The sequence below is a fragment of the Thamnophis elegans genome, chromosome 11, assembly GCF_009769535.1.
Source record: "Thamnophis elegans isolate rThaEle1 chromosome 11, rThaEle1.pri, whole genome shotgun sequence".
NCBI lineage: Eukaryota > Metazoa > Chordata > Lepidosauria > Squamata > Colubridae > Thamnophis > Thamnophis elegans.
This window is the reverse complement of record NC_045551.1, coordinates 7,558,643-7,573,030: the sequence shown is the minus strand read 5'-3', so window position 1 is coordinate 7,573,030 and position 14,388 is coordinate 7,558,643. Positions and strand designations below refer to the sequence as shown.

General features: G+C 37.6%; 1 protein-coding gene across 2 annotated transcripts in view; it reads left to right on the top strand.

Moving 5' to 3' along the window:
* CEP350 (centrosomal protein 350) overlaps positions 1–14,388 on the top strand; it is an 86,739-nt gene that overhangs the window by 42,004 nt on the left and 30,347 nt on the right. For both annotated transcript variants that reach the window (XM_032226185.1, XM_032226186.1), the window contains exons 22-27: positions 1,461–1,615; positions 2,311–2,504; positions 4,069–4,253; positions 5,847–5,934; positions 11,611–11,754; positions 12,952–13,103. In XM_032226185.1, the coding sequence (XP_032082076.1) occupies positions 1,461–1,615; positions 2,311–2,504; positions 4,069–4,253; positions 5,847–5,934; positions 11,611–11,754; positions 12,952–13,103 (918 nt within the window). The remainder of the gene's footprint in view (positions 1–1,460; positions 1,616–2,310; positions 2,505–4,068; positions 4,254–5,846; positions 5,935–11,610; positions 11,755–12,951; positions 13,104–14,388) is intronic.

The following is a 14,388-nucleotide window of genomic DNA, read 5'->3' as shown; positions in this document are numbered from 1 at the left end:
AAACTATGCAGAAATTTTTGAATGTGAAATATTTTGGACTTGAAGTACCCGATTTCTGGACTTGAATGGAACAGTTTTTTGATTTTGCAGGAAACATTACAACTTGTCTAAGCTTGTCTCAAATTGTTCTAAATTCAAACAGATCCATTTTAACTCAAAACAAGTGTCAATAGAATCCAGTTAGAACAATTTGAGAATAATAGAACTACATCAGAATAATATCAGTTTTCACTTCTTGAGATGGTTATTTTTGCTGCTTGCACCCCTTATAGGAGCTATTTTGCAAATTAGCTCCATTAATAGCAGACATTGAAATTTTTTAAAAACTTATAATACACTTGCAAGCCCTAAAAGTAGGGAGACTCCTAATTCTGACTTTTCAGGCATGAAGTATCAGGAGCAAATGGAAATTTTGCAAAATCAACTATGTGCTTGAGGAATTTTGTTTCTCAAAATAGTTTGAGCCACCAGTATGAACAGATTCCATCAGCTGTACATATTAGCCATTACAGTTAGCTCTCCAGGACTAAAATCATTTGCCATCACTAGGTTATCGAAGAATTTGATTCCTATTCTTGTAAAAACATTGGAACTGGAGATTTTTAAAAGATGTAATTTTAAGTTTATACTTTGTGATGTGAAAATGAATTCCTAGGGGAAAAGTGTGTAGAGTACACAATGCAAGTGCATATTTTTGAATTGATTATTTTATATTTTATCATATTTGTATAGCTGCCAATCTCACAACAAAGTGATTTGGGACAGTATATAGCACTGCATTAAATAATACTAAAATACAAAGAGGTGAGGTGAGGATGTTATTAACCACAGTAAGGGAGCTGTCACAAAATCACCCCGGTCTGCTGGAACCTGTAGGCCTGATAACATAATGATAGACTTGCAAAATGTTGAAAATGATAATGCTAATGTCATTTCCAAGGGGGAATAGATTCCACAAGGGGCGTACCACAGTAGAGAAGATCTTTTTCCTGGGACCCACCAAATATAAATCCGTAGCAGTTGGGGTCATAGCATGCCTTCTCTGCCAGACCTTATTGGATGGGAAGATGTAATTGTGAAGAGGTGCCCTCAGATAACATGCCATGAAAGGCTTTAAAGGTAAAAACTTGTACTTTGAATTGGAGCCAGAAGCGAACTGGCAACCAATGCAGCTTGAGGAGCACAGATGTAATGTATTCCACTCTAGGGGCACGCACACAACTGCTCATTCTGCTGCATTCTCCATCAGTTGAAGTTTCCAGATACTTTTCAAGGACAGCCCCATGTAAAACACATGGCAGAAGCCCAAAGGGGAGGTGACTAGCACATGAGGGACTTTGAACAGAGCCCCTGGATCCAGGAATGGGTTCAACTAGCACACAACATGAAGCTGTGCAAATTCATTCTGTGCATTACATCAGTATTAATTCAGGACTCCTGTATGCCTTTTTATAATGCAGCAGTAGCAGCAGTCGGCAGGATAGTCCATCTTCTAAGGAAACCAAGAAATCTTCTCATCGTGAAAAACCAAACAGTTCCATTGAGGAGGAAGCTCCCATGGCAATCAACGATTCACTGCAGAATAACAGTATCCCATCCATTCATGATGAGAGAGGTTCGTTTTCAGATCAATATTTAACCAAAGCAATGCTCGGTCAATTTTTGCTTCATAACTGTGTTCTTTCCACTGCGGTGTCAATGGTTTTGCTGATGGGTTACATGGTAATAATATAAAAATAATTCCCTACCCATTCTCACCATCCTGATTTCTTTATATGTTTGTTTTTTAGTAACCATCTGTTGGACTCTGCAGAATTTGCAGTCTGACAGCATCACTGCCACGTTGTCATGGCTTGCTGTTGCTTTCATCCTCCTTAAAACCAATTTCATTGTATTTAAGTACAATGACAATAAAGATTATACTTATACTTATTCTTAGAACTATTGGCTGGATAACTGTTCCTCCTCTTCTTTTGCTCGTCATCATTTTAAAAGAAAAAAATAGTAAATTTAATCTCAAGCATGCATACATGTATGAATGCTGTGAAACAAATAATTCTTTTGGTTGCTTTCTCTGGTATTTCCCAAAAATAGGATTCTTGGAGATGAGGTTGGGTTTGGAAGGATGCATATTACAATCACTGTATTTAGTTTTCAGTAGATTTCAGTAAGGTCAGGAATTTTGATAGTTAGGCACATCTATATTTCTGTCCATTCAGTCAGTATTTACGCCTTCAATTTTTGCAACATAATCTTATTTGTAACATTTTTGTTCTATAACGAATTTCTTCTTGTATCGTATCTTTTCAGATTCCACTTCTATTGCCACAGAATATTCCCTAAAGTTTGATGAGTCTATGACCGAAGATGAGATTGAAGAACAATCATTCCGGTCCTTGTTGCCTTCTGAGAGCCACCGCCGGATCAATCTGAAGAAACAAAATCCCCAAGTTTATTCTGACGAGGAAGCTTCTCCTGGAAAGCATACCCTGTCACCTATTAAGGCAAGATCTCAATAGGCTGCAGCTGTTCATTTTTCGGGATCTTAAAAAAATGCGTAGGCCTGTTTTCCAATTGCCAATTGATTGTGTAGGAATTTTGTTGATGCATATGTTTTAGTTGTTTTAGCGGTTTTAAATTTGTTACAAATTATACAATATACGTGTAACCGCTCTTAGAAGAGAACATTTGTCATAAAAAGTGAAACAATCAATAGAAATAAATACATAGCTCTGTCTCCTAGTTGCTCACGGAAGATGACATTATCTGACATTCTTTGCACTAATCTCACTGCTGGGTCTAATCTACCTGCAAAGGTTCATCATTATGTTGTCTGCTAAAGATTCAACATTTTGCACAAATTGTGGTTTTCTTCCCATATTCTTTTTCATGGAGAATGAAAAGAATGATCTTGAATGCAGAGGGAATAATTCAATGAATAATAGGCATAATTTGAGATTTTGAGAAGTTTATTTATATGCTGCCCTTTTCCTTGGGGGGACTCAGGACGGCTTACAACTCGAAAAAGGGGGGGGGGGAAACAAACATTTAACACGTAGGACAGTACGTCATTAAAAACACAACATTCATACCATTCGGGTGGGTTACAGTCTTTAGCCCCAGGCCTGACGGGATAGCCAGATTTTGAGGGCTGTGCGGAAGGTCTGGAGGGTGGTGAGGGTGCGAATCTCCACGGGGAGATCGTTCCATAGGGTCGGAGCTGCCACCGAGAAGGCTCTCCTCCGCGTGGTTGCCAGTCGACATTGACCGGCAGATGGGACTCGGAGGAGGCCTAATCTATGGGATCTAATAGGTTGAGTGGAGGTGATTGGCAGTAGGCGGTCTCTCAAGTACCCAGATCCACTACCATGAAGGGCTTTATGGGTGACAAGTAGCACCTTGAAGCGTACCCGGAGATCGACTTCTTCATGAAGATGTTTTTAAAAATAAGTATCTATGGGTGAGGTGGATTTATAGAGATTTCTGGAAGTTTACCACTGCCAGTGGCAATAGCTGTATTAAAACCTAATTTAGATGAATCGTTTTGCCAAGTATCATTTGCTGAATTAATAATTTTAGTAAGACATTTTATAAAGATAGAATTACAGGAGGCCAGCTTCTGCTTGTGGTTTTCCTAGAAAGCCTGTGTCAGATAATATTGTAAATATGCAAAACATATGAGTTAATAGTGGGATTCTTCTCAGGTGCACTGGGAAAGATAATAGATGCTGCACCTAGAAAATCATGTTTCCCTGTCTTCTTCCACCTCAATTGCAACTTGGTTAATGCTCTTGTTGTCTGTTACTCTGTTGCTGCTTGTCTCAAATTACTCATTTTCATATTCTCACAAATAAATTTATTAAGTGAGTAAATGAACATACCTTATACATAAAATAGTCATGTATTTGCACTGTAGGAAACGGTATTTCTTTATAAAAGCAGTGGAAATCTGATAATGATTAGTGTAAAAGTACATCAACCGTTTGGAACATCAACAGTTTGCCCCCAAGTTAAAGAGATTGTGAATTCTGGGGAAACTATTTTTTTATTATTATTATTTTTTATCAGGAACTAAACCTGCCGTTTTCAGGAGGGCAAGACAGCTTTTCTAAATTTACCATGGAAATGGTACGTCAGTACATGAGAGAGGAAGAAATGAGAGCTGCTCACCAGTCTTCTCTGCTCCGATTGCGTGAAAAAGCACTTAAAGAGAAGACTAAGGCTGAACTAGCTTGGCTAGAACACCAGAAACGGTAAATTGATTGATTGATTGATTGATTGATTATATTTGTATGCTGCCCTTTTCCCCCGAAGGGGACTCAGGGTGGCTCACAATTCAAATCAGGGAAGGGGGTACAGACAAAAAATAAACAAAACATAACAGTGCATAATTTAAAAACACACAACAGTCATACCATTCGAGACGGGGGCAGGCCCCAGGCCTGTCAGCACAGCCAGGTTTTAAGGGCTTTGCGGAAGGCCTGGAGGGTGGTGAGGGTTCGAATCTCCACGGGGAGTTCGTTCCAGAGGGTCGGAGCAGCCACAGAGAAGGCTCTCCTCCGGGTAGTCGTCAGTCGACACTGGCCGGAGGATGGAATTCGGAGGAGGCCTAATCTGTGGGATCTAATCAGTCTAGTGGAGGTAATTGGCAGCAGGCGGTCTCTCAAGTACCCAGGTCCAAAAGGGCTTTATAAGTGACGACTAGCGCCTTGAAGCGTATCCGGAGACCAATAGGCAGCCAGTGCAGCTCGCGGAGGATAGGTGTTACGTGGGTGAACCGAGGTACACCCACGATCGCTCGCGCGGCTGCATTCTGGACAAGCTGAAGTCTCCGAATGCTCTTCAAGGGCTGCCCCATGTAGAGCACGTTGCAGTAGTCCAGTCTAGAGGTCACAAGGGCACGAGTGACTGTTGTGAGGGCCTCCCGGTTCAGGTAGGGACGCAACTGGTGCACCAGGCGAACCTGGGCAAATGCCCCCCTGGTCACAGCCGACAAATGGTGTTCAAAAGTCAGCTGTGGATCCAGGAGGACTCCCAAGTTGCGAACCCTGTGTGAGGGGCGTACTGTTTGACCCCTCAGCCTGAGAGATGGAACACTTGGCCAACACTTGGCAAATCTGGAAACCCCACAATGTATAACATAACCAAGCGTTTTACCCATCCTAAGGATTTCAGGATTTTTTAAATTTATGTTAAATTCTTATTGTAAATGTTTCATGAATGCTATGAAAGAGATAGCAAGCAAAGGAGAGTTCTTTGCAATTTTAATACGATCACAATGTCTTTAAATTTGTTCGGTTTGTAATCACACCCACCCCCATCTTTGTATTTATGACTTTATACATTATATCATAATGAGGATATTTTTCTCAAATCAAGTCTTTTTTTTTTAAAGATCATTCAAATGCAATTTTGCTTCTTTGATTATTTATACTTTTCCTATAATATATGAAACAAAACAAAATGTTTCAAAATTATGATATTTATGTAGTTACTTACCAAGCACATCTAAATTATATTAAAGTAAACAAAATATTTTTACAATCCCCAAAGTGTTTCCCAACTTTGGGGCACCCCTAATGTTTGGAAATTGAAAGTTGAAAAATTTGACACGCTCTAAATAAGGTATCATGCGTTTAATTATCTCACCCACTTCACATTAAGTTTTTTAAACAATGGCTTCCACATTTCCTTATGCATTTGCTGACATTGAGATAAAACTCCTGTATTTTATAAATAGTGTAAAAATATAATGAAAAGCAAAATGGCAAAAGAAAAAAAAATGAGGGAAAATAATTCAATGCAGAAGTGGAAGAAATTTATTTATCTTTGCTACTTATTTTTAGACGTTTACGAGATAAAGGTGAAGATGATAAAATGCCACCTCTCCGGAAAAAACAACGTGGCCTGCTTCTTAAACTTCAGCAAGAGAAGGTAAACACTACTTTTACGTTAGATTGCTTTGAGCTGCCTCATAGGTGGGAGTACCTGGCCAATCCTGTCTGTTCTCAGAAGGCAAACAAGACTGGCCCTTGTTAGAACTTGGACAGAGGATCTCCCAAGAATTCCAGGGATGTAGACTAGATTGGATAGGAAACAAACCCCCTCAAAGCCCTTTTTTCAACCCAAGAAACCTGAATAGATGTTCTCACACCAAGAACTGGAGTTCATATGATTGTGTGTTTACTTTGAGGTAGTTCTGACTTAATTCTTAAACAGGTTGTTAATTGGGTATGCAAATATTCTGAAATTCATAATTTTTAAAATCATAATTAGTGCAACTAGCGCAAATAGATTTATTGGAGGGCATTGACTTAACGTTGATCCAAAATACTACCTTATCTTGTTTTATTTAGTGTATCAACATACATAACAATTATTGCCAAGAGGCTGGTTCTGGGATATTGGAACTTGTAACAGTTTGTATTAATGTCATATGTATTTACTTAAAGAAATATTAATTTTAATAGACTGTAGTATTATATTAATAATTTGACATTTATGTGAATACATAACACATTTTCTCTTAATTAAATTTACCATGTACGAGTACTGGCCATAAGGCATTTATTGTAAAATAAATGGTAAGAAAATATCAATTTTGACCCATAAAGTGACAATTTTGATACAGTACTTCAGCACGTATTATTCTGCAAGTGAAGACTATGCACTGTGGCAACCCAAAATTAACAACTATAAATTATTATATTCAGAACCATGTGAAATCACAGCTGCCCATTCTTTAGCTGGTATTAACCATGTGCACTGAATTCTTCCCAAGAATCTAGGATATCATACTATAGCAGTGTAGAGTATGTGCAGATTCAACTAGTGTGGCCTTTTGTAACTGTAATTGGAAATGTTGCCAATGTACTAGATTTTTTGCTTTGGCACCCAATGTGTTAATAACCATTGGGACCATCAGGGCTGGTTTTTTGCCATAATCTTTCAACTTCAATTTTCAGATTTGGATGCTTTGTAATCTTTTACAGTTCTTTGTCTTCTGTTCTATATCCCTTGGTATTGCCACATCAATTGTCCATATTTTATTACTTTCAACCACAGTTAAAAGTGTGTGTTCTGTGCCAAGACTTTATCCATTTGTATTTGGAAATCCCATAGTATTTTAATCTACTCATTTTTGACTACTATTTCAACGATATATTCCAATCTGTTTTCGATTTTTACAGTTCCAGTGAATCATTTTGGCGACTGTGTTATGTCATTATTTATAATCAGTTTATGTGATCTTCTTACACACAAACTGAGTATATGGTATACTCTTTCTTAACAGTAACAGGTTTGGAAGGGAGCGTGGAAGTCTTCTAGTCTAACCTTTTGCTCAGGAAGTAAACTCTATACCATTTCAGACAATTATTTTCTGCCTCTTTGCACAATATGCACTTTGAATCATTTGATCATTTTTCAGTTCTACCTTTGATTGCATTAGCTTGCTCTTGAGCCGCAAAAATCAAGACTTCAGTTTTGTTTTGTTTTAATGTTCCAGTTATAAGCCATTGCCAGGTTTTATCTTTTTACTCACATTGCCCTCAAATCTTTGTAGAAATTGAGCATGTAATGTTTTTCCTTGCCAGCATTCAGTTTGTATTTTTATTGCATTATTTCAACATTTGTTTCCTGTCCATTGCTTGCACCAATCCTTCTTCTTGGCTATGCTTTACTTAATCAGCCAATGCAAACTTTTTTTTCTTTGACAGTTTATTTGACTTGAATTGAACCTCTGCATCCATTTCGGCAAGGCAGATATAATCTATCAATATCGCTAGAGGGATGTCACGCATAATGAATATTCACATGCTTCTTTTTCTCAATCCAAACTATCCAGATGAGCTTATGTCCAGTTAATAATTACAAGAGGTATTAATGTGCAGGTTTTGATGGTGTTTCAACCATTCAGTTGTGTCTTTAGCAATGTTCTCACTCTTCGGTTGTATTCTTTACTAATCACATTTTTAACTTATCCATACTTCAAGTTATCCAACTATAAAATGCCCAGATACTTGTACGCTGCTTATATTACTATTATTATTATTATGCTTAGTTTCATAATCAACCTGATGTTAAGATTGGCTTTGGCATTTTGATCCACTTACTGAATCCTTTCCGAGGACCTGGATTAGGGAAATGTTGTTCTTTGATGGTATTAAAAGGTCTCAAGATGTAAGCCTTTTGCAATTGACTGATGATGATTTTATCAATGCTGATGGTGTTCAAGTGGTGCTCCAGATCTCCTGGGATTGCACCTAAGATACCTATCGGTGCTCTCTTTGCTTTCCGTTGCCACAGTTCTTCTACTTCTATTTGCAGGTCTTTATACTCTGTGATTCTCTTCAGTTCTTTCTCTTCTATTCTGCTGTCTCCAGGTACTCATTGTCCACTATCCAGACTTTTTTGTCTGTCTTATTCTAATTGTTAAGTCTGGGTGTTATGTGGCAGGCGCTTGTCTCTCTGGTCGAATTCTGAAATCCCAGAGTACTTTAGCTTCGTCATTTTCTTTTACTTGGGTCTATTTTGTGGTCCCACCAGTTCATGCTTGTAGGCAACTATTGCAGATATTTCAGTGCATCTTCCATTCTTGCTGCTTCGTCATGCTATTGTTTGTAGGCAGTCTCTTCTTGCAGTAATTAACTAGATCTGAGAAGCAGAACACAGGGTGCCTCAGGATGGGGGGGCCTTGGGAAGCCCAGGGCGGGCAGGCCTAGCCCTGTACTAAGCCTTCCACGTCCCTCCTGCACACGAGGGACCCTGTGCTCTGCTTAATGGCCCATGCAGTTGCTTAACAACCACATCAGGGAGAGTAGGGATATGAGTTGTTAAGTAAAGCGATCATATGAGCTGAATGACCATCATGATATGACTTTAATGGACAAGCTCCATTATGGTCGTAAATTGAGGACTATCTGTACCACCCGTCCTTAAAGCTACAGCTGTTCCAGCATCCTCACAGCCATGTGATCAAAAATTTTGGGAGCTTGGCAATCCAGCTGCATTTTGACCTCAGCATGTACTTCATTTCTCCCCATGCTCCTATCTCCCCATCTGTCTCTCCTTTCCTTTTGGCTGCCTTGCACTTCAGTAGATACACTTGCCTGCCCCAGCTGATTTTTGCCCTCTTCCTCCTGCTTCTGATGAAGTGCACCCAGACAGAAGCCCCTGCTCATTTTTTTCATGCATGGCCTTCATGTAAGTGGTTACAGAGTGCCAGAAGATCAAAGAGGCAGAGATGGGAGAGGTATAGGTGGGAATAGAAGTAGAGGTAAGGTGGCTGTGCAGGATCACAACAAGAACTCTTGATACTTCCTTTCCTAAGTTGTGCAGGTACATGATCTTCCACCTAATGCCAGCTTTGTTTAGCGATGGAAATTCCCAATTAGAGTCATTTGTGGCTAATCGCTTGTCCAAGAATCTTAGTGCAAAGGTAGGGAACATTTCAGTCTTTGTGACAAATCGCACATTTACACCCATAAAGCAGGACAAATTACTTTATAGAAAGCAATAGCAATAGCAATAGCAGTAGACTTATATACCGCTTCATAGGGCTTTCAGCCCTCTCTAAGCCCTCTCTAAGCGGTTTACAGAGAGTCAGCAAAGCAAACAGATACCGTATTTTTCGGAGCATAAGACGCACCTTTTTTCCTCAAAAAAGAGGCTGAAAATCTGGGTGCGTCTTATACACTGAATACAGCATTTTTTGCCTCCCGAAGCCCCGCCCCTTCACCAAATGGCTGTGCATAGCCTTATGGAGGCTTTCAGAGAGCTCCTGGGGGCTGGGTAGGGCAGAAATGAGCAAAACACGGGGTGTTTTTTGCCCCCCCCCCCAGCCCCCAGCAGTACTCTATAAGCTTCCATAAGGCTATGCATGCAATTTTTTTTGACAAAAAACACGCCCATTTTTGTGAAAAATGGGTCATTTTTTGCTTGTTTTTCTCCCCCCCAACCCCCCAGGAGCACTCTGCAAGGGCCCCCCCCAGGCTATTCATGCCTTTTTTTGAAGAAAAAAAATGGGTCTGTTTTCGTGAAAAACGGGCCAGTTTTGGGAGGTTTGCAAATTGCAAAAACATTTTTTTTCCCTTTTGGAAAGCTCTTTAACTGATTGATGAGAATGACATTGATCAAGTGGTGTGCCAGCAGAAACACTTACCTATCTACTGTGTTTCTCTCTATCTCTATTTCTCTCCCTCTATCCCTCTACTTTCCTACCTACCTACACACGCACTCTCTCCCTACCTACTTAACTGTATTTCTCTCTCTCTTTCTCTCTCTCTCCCCCCTCATCTACCTACCTAACTACTCTCTCTCTCCCTACCTATCTACTGTATTTCTCTATCTATCTATCTATCTATCTATCTATCTATCTATCTATCTATCTATCTATCTATCTATCTATCTATCTATCTATCTATCTATCCACACATATATATATGCATATATTTTTCTTTCTCTATCCCTCTACCTATCTACACTTTCTCTTCCTACCTATCTACTGTATTTCTTTCTCTATTTCTCTCTCTCTATCCCTCTACCTACCAACCTACCTAACTACTTTCTCTGTCCCTACCTATCTACTGTATTTCTCCCTCTATTTCTCTCTCTATCCCTCTACCTACCTACCAACCAACCTACCTACTCTCTCTCTATCCCTCCGTACCTATCTACTGTATTTCTCTCTCTCTTTCTCTCTCTCTATCCCTCTTATCTACCTACCTACCTACACTCTCTCCCCTACCTACCTACTGTATTTCTCTTCCTCTATCTATCTACCTACTTTTTTTAAAAAAATTGCCTCTTCAAAACCTTGGTGCGTTTTATACTCCAGTGCGTCTTATACTCCGAAAAATACGGTAATACTCAAATACAGAGAAAGTATAGGGAATACTATTTCCCACCCCCACACTAATCATAACTACCACAGGGATGTGAAGGAAAATTCTTAATTAACCTTTTAAACAAAATCATAGACTAGGAAAATTGCCATTTGCAAGGGAAATTTCCTGAAGCAAACTGCTACCAATAAACACTATTTGGGGGCAAATAGGCTTGAGTAGATGTGGTCCCTGCTCACAAGCTTTGGATCTGAAGGAAATTGAAGAACAGACAGTAAAGAAAATTGAAAGCTGAGGATTCTTCATTTTAATTTTAGTTTTAAGAAATTTATTAAGGAATTTCTATTGCTATAACTTGCCCTAGGAAAACTGTTTTAAAAATAACAACAAAGATAGTGATACACAGAATTCAGGAAAAAAAATAAAGAGGGAGAAACCAAATTCATAGTAAGTACTAAATAGTAAGTACTAAATAGTGTATTAGATAAATTGGTATGGGAAAGCCGAGCTAATATTTACATTTTTAGAAAAAGATTACATACAAATTTAAAAACAAAATTAATAAAATGACAGTATATAAAGTTGAAGGAGAGAGTGGAGAGTTCTTTGGGGATTGGGATAAACATATAATAAACTTTGGATAAAAGCAACAAGCAGAAAATTGTAAAGTGTGGCACAGCATAGAATAAAAATGAAAAACCAAGGATATTTAAGAGGTAAACTGATGAGAAAATAACAGCTTATTTTTTGTAATGCTTTATTAAAGGCAGAAATTAAGCGCCTTCAGGAAGCTTATAAGGCAGCACGGAAAGAAAGGCATCTTATTCTTAAACAGCAGGAAGAAATTAAACGGATACGCCAGACCACTATGAAATTACAGGAAAAACTCAAGTTTGCAGGAGAAAACAAGGTGATAAGTTATAAAGCAATTATTCTGCTTATTTTATTTATCCAGTTGACATTGTCAAATGAAACAGCATTTCATTCGAAGAATAAAATTTGTGACATTCTTAAATTACAAAGAATAAATGAACTTCATTTTTCTTAGTGTGACGATTGTAAATGTAATCGTCTTAGATTTGGGGCTAACCTTTAATCTTGATTGTATTGTGTGTATAATTGATACAAGAACCCTAACTATGAAAGTGATACGACATCATCATTCTCAATCCACATACGTATTTTGGTTACCAGCAAATTTTATTTTAAAAAAGCCATTCCCTTCCCTTATAGAAGTTAACATTTCTGTTTTATAAAAAATAAAGTATAGACGGTCCTCTATTAATGGCTATTCATTCAATGACTGTTCCAACTTGTAGTACTGCTGAAGGAACAGTACTTAGGGATGATGTTTGAAGTTACATCTGTCATAGTATCTCTGCCATCACATGAGTAACTGCTCCAGATTGCTGACCATTACATGTCCCTGTGCTCATATGATTGTGATATTTCCTGCCATCTTTCCTTTGGCAAAATTAGTGGGGAAGCTGGCAGGAAGTCAGAGCTTGCACTTAATACAAGGTTCTCATTTAATGTCGCACATGGTCCTTATTTAACAATGATAAAAGATACTTCCAGAACTGTTGTTACTAAGCAGCATGGTCATGTGATCTTATTCTTTATGATTACATTGCTTGGCAATAAAAATTTCTGTCCCAATTACTGTGGCTAAATGAGGACTACCTATAAAGAAGACTTGAAAACGGAGTGTCAGACTTTGTTCCACGGAGAACAGTGGATCGGAAACAGTTAATCTGGAGAACTAGAATCAAAAACTCTGATTTAATAATATTTATAAAAAGTTATACCGCAAAATTTCCAGCTTTAATTTCAAATTAGAAACCTATAAATAGGCAATTTTAGAGAAGCAAAGCTTGTCCATTTGCTTCTACAGTACTCTTTCTGTCCAGAAGGCTTCTAAATTCACCAAGAGTTCTCTGCTTGCTGTCTTGATAACGCTCAACCTTTTTATCAGCATTAGAAAGAACTCTTCTGCAGAAATCTGAAGGAAATTTTCATTGCCCCATCTGAGCATATGGCAGATTCAAAACCTTGTACAGTCTTCATTTGAATTCTTAAGTGATTTCTATTTGTTTCTTTGCTTTAGGAACACCGGAGTGAAGAGGATAAAAAACAAACACATTCCTCAAGCCCTCAGCCGTCTGATGCAGAGGCCTATAGTCCTTCCTCCATTTCCAGCTCTGAGACAAGTAGTATCATGCAGAAATTAAAGAAAATGCGGAGACGAATGGATGAGAAGTAATTTGTATTTTGTTTTATTCCTAATAGAAATGGCTTCCAACAGCTCTTGTGGAATTTCAGCTTAATCTTGATGGTGGTTTGGTAGCTTAAATATATTAAGAAACATGAATATACAGAGTGGCTTTCCATTATGAATAGGCATGAAAAACTAGTGTTCCTGATACCTGAAATAATGTTTAACTGGTAATAATAGAAAATGAATATGCGGCTTTCTGCAGGCAAAGCATATGTACTATCATTGAATCTATGTATATGCCCCTTCTTACAATTGGTGCAGCAGCTACAGACAGGAATTTTATATACACAGTTATATTACTTTAATGCAGAATTCTTGCTGTAATATAATGTTTGTATAAATCTTTTTTAAAACTTGCTTTTCTTTTTGAATTCTCTTCAATCAAAATCCATTCTTATGCCTGAAAATTCTAAGTTACCAAGAGAAAAATGGATTTTTACTATAGAATATTGGAATTTGAAACTGTATTGAGCTAAATTTTAACATTTGGGGGGGGGGGTAATTGTTTTGTGTAGTAATACGCATCTCTCTATAATACAGAATGTGTAATTAATATTTCCTTCACATCAAAAGAAAGGTGTAGCACTATACGAGATAGCTACTGAATGTAGTAGTGAAAAATTCAATCATAAAAATTTATTTATTTATTGCATGATATTTTAGAATACATATAGGGCATTGATATATATTCCTAGGTTTTCAATTTTTCACAACCCTTCAAGAAACTACTCTGAAAACACAAAAATTCTATGACTTTTGTGATATCTTAAGAGCTTGGGACTTCTACTCACATTTTTTTAAAGGATCTCAGTCTATAATAGAAGAAAAATAATATGATGGTAAAAGTAATCTCTCAAGTTTTAAGATTATGGAAGAACAGCAATTACCCTCTGTTTATTAAAAGAAATATATTTCCAATGTTTCAATTTAGTAAAGCTTTTGAACACGCATTTAGAATGAGGAAAGAAAGCAAGATACAGATATAAATGCTAAATAAGGCATAATTAGGTAGGATGTTATATTAGTTTGGGAAGAATATATTAAAAAAATAGCATAGGTTTAAAAAAAATTAAATGGTGAGGATGAGTTGGATAATGATGCCTCCAATAGGATTTTGGCTAATAAAGATTCTGGGGTGTACCATAATTGATCTTTAGATAATAATGGTTTGCATGTGAATAGGAGCATGCTCTGTCAAAGAATTAATCTCTTTTGATATTAGTTTTGATCTTATCTTTGTAAATTCTTAACTATCTTTCGCTAGTA